General features: G+C 52.2%; 1 protein-coding gene across 1 annotated transcript in view; it reads right to left on the bottom strand.

Moving 5' to 3' along the window:
• Sptbn4 (spectrin beta, non-erythrocytic 4) overlaps positions 1-10,269 on the bottom strand; it is a 95,734-nt gene that overhangs the window by 6,236 nt on the left and 79,229 nt on the right. The window contains exons 23-31 of the mRNA XM_031385834.1: positions 9,037-9,315; positions 8,814-8,944; positions 7,388-7,592; positions 6,215-6,595; positions 4,078-4,322; positions 3,047-3,185; positions 2,866-2,950; positions 2,050-2,246; positions 635-1,254 (exon numbers count right to left, since the gene is read on the bottom strand). Coding sequence (XP_031241694.1) covers positions 635-1,254; positions 2,050-2,246; positions 2,866-2,950; positions 3,047-3,185; positions 4,078-4,322; positions 6,215-6,595; positions 7,388-7,592; positions 8,814-8,944; positions 9,037-9,315 — 2,282 coding nt within the window. The remainder of the gene's footprint in view (positions 1-634; positions 1,255-2,049; positions 2,247-2,865; positions 2,951-3,046; positions 3,186-4,077; positions 4,323-6,214; positions 6,596-7,387; positions 7,593-8,813; positions 8,945-9,036; positions 9,316-10,269) is intronic.

Below are 10,269 nucleotides of genomic sequence, written 5' to 3' on the forward strand. Positions count from 1 at the left end.
ATATATATATATACATATATATATACATATATATGTATATATGTATATATATATGTATATATTGATATATATGTGTGTGTGCATGCGTGTGTATGCACACACATACACACATGCACGCGCGTGCACACACACACACACACACACACACACACAGGAAAGTCTGAGTCTCATGCAGCCCAGCTTGACCTCTGGCCTCCCCGAGGATAACCTTGAATTCCTGCTCCTCTTGCCTCTAACTTCCAAGTGATAGGAGCACAGGTTACCACACCCGCATGACTTGTTCGATTTAGAGACAGAATCTCAAGGGTAGCCCTGGTGCTCAGTACATATTGCAGGTGGCCTGGGACTCAGTCCTCCTTCACTCCTAAGTGCTGGGGCCACACACATGAGTCACCAAACCCTGCTGCCCTTTGAGTTTTAGGCAGAGCAAAGGGCAAGCTGGTGGCTCCAGGCTTTTAAACATCCTATTGTCTTTCTCCATGCACCCCCCCCACCCCAACACTCACAGCTCCCAAGTCCCCTGTTATGGGTCGTCACTGTCTGGTGATAAGGCTGTTTCCTTTGCTAATCCTGGCCCGCTGGCCTCTGCCTCCGCTTTCCGCTTCTCTAACGTCCTGGTCGTAGAGGTCCTTACCCTTTGACCAGCTCTCCCCTGGTGGGAGTCTCCTGTTCGCTAGATTCCTGTCGTTCTATCCGCCGCTCCCGCCGCTCCCGCCGCCTCTCCATCTGCTCATAGCGACCCAAAGTAAGGCTGTGCGGCCCCTCGTGGTCCGCAGACTCCTGGCGCTCAGGCCGCCGCCTCCGCGCTGCCTCCTCTGGTTGATCCATGGACTCCTGGCGTTCTGATCTTCGTCTCCTTGGCAGCTCCTCCGCACGATCCGCTAACTCCTGGCGCTCCGGCCGGGGTCGGACCTGCTCCATTACCGCTGGAGTCCCAGGGGTGTCCGTTGTGTCCAACGCTGCGGCTGTTGGGGCCGCGGGTTCTACCTTCCCCAAGGTCTCCGGTAGCCTGTCAATGCGCGGCTGAAGACGCTCGGGCTTGAGCTCCTGGCGCACATACCCAACCCGGGTCCGCACCTCTGCTGACAGCGTGTCCGAGGCCCTGCGGGCCAAAGGCTCCAGGCCCCTGTCATAGCCCCCTGGACGCAGCAAGGGCGCTGCCTTGGCCGCCAGCTCTGTGGGGTCCCCAAAGAACTTGCGCCCCAGCAAGGGGGTGGGCGGCTGCTTACTCTGTTCTGCCTTGAGTTTCTCGATCTGGGGGTAGAAAGGTCAGGTCAGGTTGGGGTGAGGGAATGGTTGGCGCGAAGGTGATGGGCGTTCCCCCGTCTCTGCTCAACTTACTTCACCCGTAAACAGGATTTTCAGCCACCGCTTATTCTTAGCAAAGACCTTAATTCCTTTTTCTTTCCACAAACGCCCATTGTTCTTGTAGAGGTGTAGGGATTTCATGTCTCAGCCTCTGTCTCTGTCTCTGTCTCTGTCTCTGTCCCTCCCCTCCCTTCCTCCTCCCGTGCCTCTGGTCCTCCCTTTTGTTTGTTTGGTCTTTGTTTTGCGGAGTGTGTGTGATGGGGAACTACAGGGGAGACAGGGTTTCTCATACTGAGAGTGAGTTTGAACTAACTTCTGATCCTCTTGCTTCTATCTCCTAAATGCTGGTGATACTGGTGTGTGCCACCACATCTGACAACTAAACCTCTGATTCCCACCGGTATGGCACCTTCCTAACAGCCCCCCTCAACAGAACTTGTCATCCTCATTATTCTTCAAGCTCCCTATGGGACTCCTCAAGACCAGAACTTTGTTTTGCAAAAATGGCTTCTGGAAATCCAGACACCACCACCCCCAATCTCATTTTCCCAACCGCAACCTTTTTCTTCATCAAAAATCTTGAACCCTAACTATAAATTACAGGTCTATTCCTCTGCCTTCACTTGGAGCCCAGTGAGGATCTATGTCTAGTTCTGCCCAAAGCTCTGGGCACTCAGAGCTGCTGTCAGTCTAAGATAGTAGGACGGTTGGGTGGGAAGTGGGTGGGATCTGGGGTCTGACCGTGGTCAAGCGCCGCAGAGAGCTGAACCTCTCCTCCCAGGCCGCAGCTGCTTTTCGGAAGGCCTCATGTCGCCGGATAAGCTGTTCCACCTCATCCACACTGCTGCCCAGCTCCCGGCTCTGCAGGAGCGGCTCCTGAGCTGTCAGCCAGGCATCGGCCACCACGGCCTCCTGAGCAAACTGGTGTACCTCCAACACTGGGGGCAGGCACATGAGATGAGGCACTAGGAGAACCTTAGATCTTCCTCTAGAGTGAGGGCTATGGTTTTCTAGCCTCCCATACCCTTGGCCTACTCCCAGTCCAGCCTTAGGAGTAATGGAGACTAGGCTATTTAAAAATACATTGAATTTATTGTGTGTGTATGAGGACAGATATGTGAGGGTCCAGGTCTCCCCTTTCACCAAGGAGGTCCCGGGAATCAAACTCAGATCGTCAAGCTTGGCAGCAAGTGAATTTACTCGATAAGCAATCTCTCTACTGTAGGAATAGGGGCTATTTTGTTTCTTTGAAACAGGGTGTCATGGGACAACAGGAATATGCCACCACATTCAGTTTTATGAGGCTCTAGATATGGGACCCCGGGCTTCATGCATGTAAGCAAGCACTCTATCAACTAGGCCACACTGCTCGTCTCTGGGGATATTTCTAAAGATACCTACACCTCCCCTCAGTGATCTGCCCTCAGGGTTGGTTCTGGAGACCCAAAGTTGGTGTGCAAAGCATGCTCTCGTGACTTGTGACCCTCTGCTCTTGGCTAGACATTCTGAGATATGCTTCCTGTGTCCCCAATGCGCCTTATCTAGGCCCTTACTCACTCTGCTGCAGCCACTCCCAGTGCCGGTCCCACTTCTCTGACACCTCCTCCTTCCGGCTTCCTAGCTTGTCCAGCTGTGCCTGAATCTGGGAATGTGTGGGTGGGTGAGCAAGGTACCAGGTACCGGCGTATGCAAAAGGAAAGAGCAGAGAAGGACTCCCCCCTCCATGTGTCTCCCCCACCTCATCAGCCATGGCGCTTTTGTTGAGTAGCAGAGAACGCCCCAGCTCCTGACAGGCTGCCAGCTCAGGCACTCGAGCCTCCAACTCTGTCTTCAGGCCCTGGTGGTAGTTCATGAGCACCTCCACGGATGACACATCCCTGTAGTGGGCAGGGGACAGAGGTCTAAGCTGCATGCAGCCACTCTCATCCTGACCCCTTAGATGCAGCTCCTGCTGAACACAAATCCTTGACGCTGCTGTTTTATAGAATTTTCAGGACAGCAGCATTGTCTGATCAAGTTCTGAGGGGCCAGGGACATCATTAACTCAGTGATTCAAAGGTGCCAAACTTTTGCTTTAGCAAAAGTGCTTAGCACATCTAAGATATCAAGTCTTCCTTCCCTCTTCTCTTCCTCCAACAGGGTCTCCTGTAACACATACAGGCCTGGAACGTATTATGTAGCTAAAGATGACCCTGAGCCCATGATATTCCTGTTTTTACCCCGCCCTCACCCCAAGGGTGGAGATAACAGCTGTGCACCTCTGCATCTAGTTTTTAAAAACTTGAATTTTTTTTTTTTTTTTTTTTTTACTTTTTTGATGTGGGGTCTCATGTAGCTGAACTGTCCTCAAACTCAGTATGTAGTAAAGGATGACCTTGATCCCTCTCCTTCTCCCTTCTCAGTGTTGGGATTGCAGGCATGTGCCACCAGATCTGGCTTTTATTCCACACTGCGGATCCAACCTAGGGCCTTCTGCATGCTAAGCAAACACTCTACCAACTAAGACACGACTTCAAATCTTTTGTTTACTATAGGCAGGGTCTTACTAAGTTACCCCACACTTGCTCTGAACTCTTTCTCCTGCCTCAGCTTCCTGAGTTGACAGGCCTGGGCCACCAGGTCTGGCTTCTGCTGGACACTGACCCAGAACTATTGTGCGAGAAACCAAGTAAGCATCCAGAACATCAGGTGGCAGGGGAGCCGTCAGGCCAATCGCGTTTCCTGTCGCAAAAGGGGCTGTTGAGGACCTGGAAGTGGGTTAAGGAGCACCTGGGTTTGTCAGCTGCCCCGATCTGGCCCGCGATGCCGTCCATCCAGGAGAGCAGGTCGCGGGCCTGGCTGTGGAAACGCAGGGCGTCGGCCGTGGAGCTGACGTGCAGACGAGCATCCTCACAGGCTGCCAGCAGCTCCTTCCAGCCCTGCAACACCTCCTGCTCGCGGCTGGCGATTGCCTCGGCGTGCTCGCCCGCGTACACTGTCCGCAGCTGGGCCGCCCCTTCCTGTAGCTGCCTTACCTGAGGGACAAGCCAGATCCTGCGCTGGTCCTGCGCGGGCGCAGACTCCGCCCTTCTTACTTGACTCTGCCTCCACCAATCCCTCCTCCATCACCTGTGGACCATGCCCCTCCCTCTTTCCCCACTTCAGTGGTCCAGGCTCATTCCTTTCTCCTTCCTCAGTCAGCTCCTGTAACTCAGGCTTCTCCTTTTATCCGCCTGCCCCTCACCGTCCTCCTTCCCGTCCTCCACCCCTCCCCCCTCCCCCACCCCAGTCTCTGTGGTCTAGATTCTTCCTCCTTCCCTTCTGCGACCCAGATCCCGCTCTTTGGACTCTTCCCCAGCCCAGTGGCCAAGGCTCCACCTCCTCTCTTCCCTAAGGCTCACAGACTTCTCAAAGACCCATTACCACACTCAGGTCTTGCTGCCTGGTTCTCTACTGATTTACCAGTGTTCTGGCTTTTATCACTACTACCAGATTTCTTTCAACTTTTTTTTTTCAAGACAGGGTTTCTCTGTGTAGTTCTGGCTGTCCTGGAACTCACTCTGTAGACCAGGCTGGCCTCGAACTCAGAAATCCACCTGCTTCTGCCTCCCAAGTGCTGGGATTAAGGGCGTAGGCCACCACCGCCCGGCTTTCTTTCAACTTTTGACCTGATATCTCTGCGGTGTCTATCGCCTACTTTTTCCTACCAATCCACCTTTCTCTTCTCTCAGAATCATCTGATATTCCCAGGAGCCCTCTTTCCACCCTCTTTGGCATAATTTCCTTTTTTTTTTCCCTGTTCCATTTACATCAGACCTACTAGCTTCCTACTAGTAACTCAGTTTCCAAATACGTATTCAATTTTTTGTTTTGAGACAAGGTCTCACTGGCTAGCCTCAAACTCGGGATCTTCCTGGGATTATAGAAAGTGTGAAGTTATGTCTGGTACATCATATATATATATTTTTTTGACACATGGTCACACTCTGTAGCTCAGGCAGGACTTGAGCTCTGGCCTTCTGTCTCAGCCTCCCAAGCGCTAAGGTTTCAGGCATAAGCTACCTTGCCCAGCTTAGATCATGTCATTTCTGATAGAGACAGAAGTCTCACTCCAAGATCAAGGCTAGCCTGGTCTACATAACAAGTCTCAAAACAGCCAGAATTTCACAATGAGACTGTATTTAAAAAAAAAAAAATTGCCAGGCAGTGGTGGCACACATTTAATCCCAGCACTTGGGTGGCAGAGGCAGGCGGATTTCTGAGTTTGAGGCCAGCCTGGTCTACAGAGTGAGTTCCAGGGCAGCCAGAGCTATGCAGAGAAACCCTGTCTCGAAAAACAAAAACAAAAACAAAAAATTAAGGGCTGGAGAGATGGCTCCATGGTTAAGAGCACTGACTGTTCTTCCAGCAGTCCTGATCAATTCCTAGCAACCACGTGGTGGCTCACAACCTTCTGTAATGGGATCTGATGCCCTCTTCTGGTGTGTCTGAGGACAGTTGCGGTGTACTCATATATAAAATAAATTCTTTTTATACTTTTGTTTTGTTTTGTTTTGTTTTTCGAGACAGGTTTTCTCTGTGTAGCCCTGGAACTCACTCTGTAGACCATGCTGGCCTCAAACTCAGAGATCCGCCTGCCTCTGCCTCCCAAGCACTGAGATTAAAGGCCTGTACCACCAATGCCTGGCTTTTTTTTTTCTTTTAAACTTTTAAAATAATAAGTTTCAGCATCCTCACCCCATCTCAACTGGATTTCTTGGCAGTGTGCAACCAGTTGTGCTCTCTCTCTTCCCAGTTTCTTCTTGTCCCCAAACTGCTTTCTCTGTCCACTGCCTGCCTGCCTGCCGCCTCCACAGCAGGTGTTTGCTCTGTCTTATGCCCTCCCAGCCACACTACTCAGGCTCCCCTCCCCCACTCACCACCCCACCTGGGACACGAGGAGCTGCAGGTCATGCTCAAAGGCTCGCAGGGTCCGCTGCATGGAGCTGGCGCTGGGTCTGGGCTCAGGTGGTGCCGTCAGGCGTGGCAGCCTCCTCCTCTTCTCCTCGATCTGCCCTTGAAGCTCTCGGGCATCGCTGAAGAACTTATGCAGCTCCCGAGAGGCAGCAAGCAGCTGGGCCCGAGTGCCCATGAGCTCCAGCAGTTCAGCCCAGGCCTCATTCAGCCCGTCCTTCCACTCAGCCATGGTGGCCGCTGCTGTGTGGCCACACTCAATCAGCTCATCCACCATCTGGTTGACCGCCGCCAGCCGCTCCCGCCCTGCGGTTCCTGTCTCACTGGCAAACTCTGAGAATTTCTCCTGTAGCACCTGGAATCAGGACATGATGAGATGGGGTGAGAAAAAACAGCAAAATGGGTGCCAGTGCCCCAGCCCGCTCCAACCTGTTACCATGTGACAGATACAAATGATGACAATAATCATCATTATAATAAAATAATATCTAACAGTTCTTGGCCATTTTGTAGCAATAATATAGTAAATATGACATATAGTATTAATAACTAACACCATGCCTCGATTTTTGCATGTGTGTGACAGGGTTTTAGATAGCCAAGACTGCCTAAAACTTACTATGCAGCCAAAGATAACTAGAACTCCTGATTTACCTGCTCTTACCTTCTCATGTGCCGCAAGTGCTTTACAATATACGAATGCATGTGTTTCGGGGCCATGAGGTGGGGTAATTGGAAAGGTGGCCCAGAGACAGACATACACAGTGGCTGCTAGTACTGTTGGTATGTGGGAGTTTGAATGATCATGGCCCCCACAGGATCATATGTTTGAATACTTGGGCTCTAGTTGGTGGAACTGTTTGGGAAGGATTAGGAGGTGTGGCCTGGTTGGAAAAAGCATGTCACTGGGGACAGGCTTTGGGATTTCAAAAGACTTGGATCATTCCCAGTGTGCCTCTCTCCACTTCCCACTTTTGGATCAAAATGTGAACTCTTAGCTGTTCCTACAATCATATCCATCATGGACTCGAACCCTCTGAAACTCTAAGTCCAATTAAACATTTTCTTTTCATTAGTTGCCTTGGTTCCAGTGTTTTGCCATCACAACAGAAAAGTAACTCAGACACGGCATTATAAGAATCCTCACCGACACATGTTCAAAGTCCTGGCCCAGCTCCGGTGAACCAGCTACCACCTCCTTCTCCGCTATCCAGTGTTCCAGCTCATCCACCTGACGGCTGAGCTGGTATAGCCAGTACTGCTGTTCCAGGCTCACCCTGCGCTCTTCACCCAGCTCCTTGAGCGCCACATACAGGCGATCCACTTGGGACTGTCGACGGCTGATCTGCTCACTGATGGTGATAGGAGATCAGAGAGAGCCCTCTGAGACTTCTGGGAGCACCTGTAACCTCCCCCTCCTAAGACAAGACTGTGTCCTCCTGAATCTTTGCCAGAGTCCTATTTCTTAAGATTCCCCTCTGGTGGGGCTGTTTTCTCTAAGACTTCACAGAGCCAGCCTGGAGCTCACTGCTATAGCAACAATGTAAGTGATACTAAAAAGAATATAGTAACATGGTATCAATAACTAACATGTGCTGGGCACTGAGTGCACCATGAATGGATAGGTGTGTGTGTGTGTGTGTGTGTGAGAGAGAGAGAGAGAGAGAGAGAGAGAGAGAGAGAGAGAGAGAAGAGAGAGAGAGAGGGGAAGAGAGAGAGAGAGGGAAAGAGAGAGAGAGGGAGGGAGGGAGGGAGGGAAAGAGAGAGAGAGAGAGAAGAGAGAGAGAGGGAAAGAGAGAGAGAGAGGGAAAGAGAGAGAGGGAGGGAGGGAGGGAGGGAGGGAGAGAGAGAGAGAGAGAGAGAGAGAGAGAGAGAGAGAGAGAGAGAGAGAGAGAGATCTAACCCATGCTGGCCTCTTCTTTGTGTAGCCAAGGATGACTGGACCTTCTGGTCCCTCAGGACTGCTTCCATAACTGGATACACTCACCTCTACCCAGCTGTACCCAGCACCTCTTAATGGCTTTGTTAATTCACCCTTTGGCCCCTTGCCGCTTCCCAGTAATTGTGGGCAGGGTTCCTAACTCCTTCCCTCACGGTCCAGCCAAGAAGTCCACCTTCAGCCTTAACCTCCAGGTTTCTGGACTTGGGTCTTGATCCGTGGTCCTTTCCTGCCCCTGGGCCAAGCCTCCTAGATTCGGTTATCCAGCTGTGCCAGGGAGGCTCAGCCCCACCCCCATTCTGAACTCCAAATTTTTCAGTCCTTCCAAACACTCTAAGGAGATTATCTCTTGCCTGTCCTGGCTATAAGCAATTCTGTTTTTGTCCCTCTCGGTGTGTCTCTATCTCTCAGACAAGGATCTTGCTATGTGACCCTTTCTGGCCTGGAACTCTCTCTACTGACCATGCTGACCTCAAATTTGCAGCAATCCTCCTGCCCCAGTCTTCTGAGTACTGGGAATATGCGAATGTTCCTTCAAGCCTAGCTCTGGTACTCTTAACTCAATCTTAGCTTTAGATGGACCCTTCCCTCTAAAATGGCCTTGGCCCTGCCCTGTTTTGCCCTGCCCGCCCACCTGTCTGGGTGTCCCATTTCCAGTAGAGCCCGGCACTGGCGTGAAAGTTGGGCAATGCTTTCCTCATAGTTCTCCACGCCCTGTTCCAGTTGCAAATGCTTCTTGAGCAGCTGCAGGGTACTCTGTTCATCCTGGAGGCACAAGGCGCCCGCGATGAGTTCTCAGAGGACGGGGCCCCTGGCTCCGACGTCCCCAAACCCCTGAACCCCTGTTCTGGGCGCACCTTGCCCTTATCCTCACTCATCATGAGCAGCTCCTGCTCGCCCAGCCATGCCTCCACCTCAGCCACGTCAAAGTAGTACTGTTCCACCTGGAAGGCGGCGTCCAGCGTCTGCTGCCGCCGTTCGGTCGCTTCCCGCAGTCCGGTCCAGGCGCTCTGCAGCTGCTCCTGACCGCGGCGCACCGCCTCGGCCTCCGGGCTGCGCAGCGAGGCCAGCACGCCCGCGCGCTCCAGCACCTCCTCCAAGCGCGGCCCGTGAGCCTGGATCTCCCGCCGCAGGCCCTGCGGAGGAGACGTCCGGTGGAGAGGAGATCAGAGACTCCACCCCGAACTCCTCTGCGGCTGCCTGGGTCACTGAGCTAGAAAGAAAACCCTCAGATCCCCCTGCTACTGGCCGCGTAGCACTCACTCATATCCCCATGCTGGAAGTGGGAAATGGATGGGGTCCTTTGGGAGGGCTGCTGGGAGATGCTATCCTCCCGGACTTACAGAGGCTGTGGCTACCCTACACAAGTCCTACACATGATCTGGGTACTGAGTAGTGCGGCAGGGCGGGGGAGCGGCTCAGGAGGCAGCACACCCTAGCTGAGGATCTATTGGCAGTTTAAGGTGGGGAAAGGGCAGTCATCTTTCTTTATGGTTGTAGCCCCATACCCATACACTTTAGAACACAGTACAATAAAAAATGAAAAAGTAGCCGGCGTGGTGACTCATACCACTAATCCCAGCCCGTGGGTGGCAGAGGCAGGGGCATCTCTAAGAGTTCCAGGCTAGCCTGGATCACACTGTGAGACCCTAGTTCAAAAACAAACAAACAATAATAATAGTTTAAAAACACTAAATAAAGAAGGGAATTGTGGGTGAGCATAGGAAAGTTAAAGGAGGGGCGATAGGAACATAGATAAGGTCATACATAATACATGAAAATCTCAATGAAGAATTAAAATACACAATATACATTTAAACTGAAAGGGGGATGGAGTGGGGTAGTGAATCCCAGTGGTGCAGGCCTGCAATCCCAAATTCTCAGGAGGTTGAGGCAAGAGGGTCGCAAGGTCAAAGCCTTCCTGAGCTACTGAGTAAGTTCAAGGCCACACTGGCTGTCCTGGAACTTGATCTGTAGACCAGGCTGGTCTCTGCCTCCCGAGTGCTGGGATTAAGGACATGCACCATCAACACCCAACATCTGGCTGTTTGGGGCTTTTACTAAAGGGTTTGTCCCGGGGGGGGGGGGGG

The sequence above is a fragment of the Mastomys coucha genome, unplaced genomic scaffold (genome assembly GCF_008632895.1).
Source record: "Mastomys coucha isolate ucsf_1 unplaced genomic scaffold, UCSF_Mcou_1 pScaffold21, whole genome shotgun sequence".
Taxonomy (NCBI): domain Eukaryota; kingdom Metazoa; phylum Chordata; class Mammalia; order Rodentia; family Muridae; genus Mastomys; species Mastomys coucha.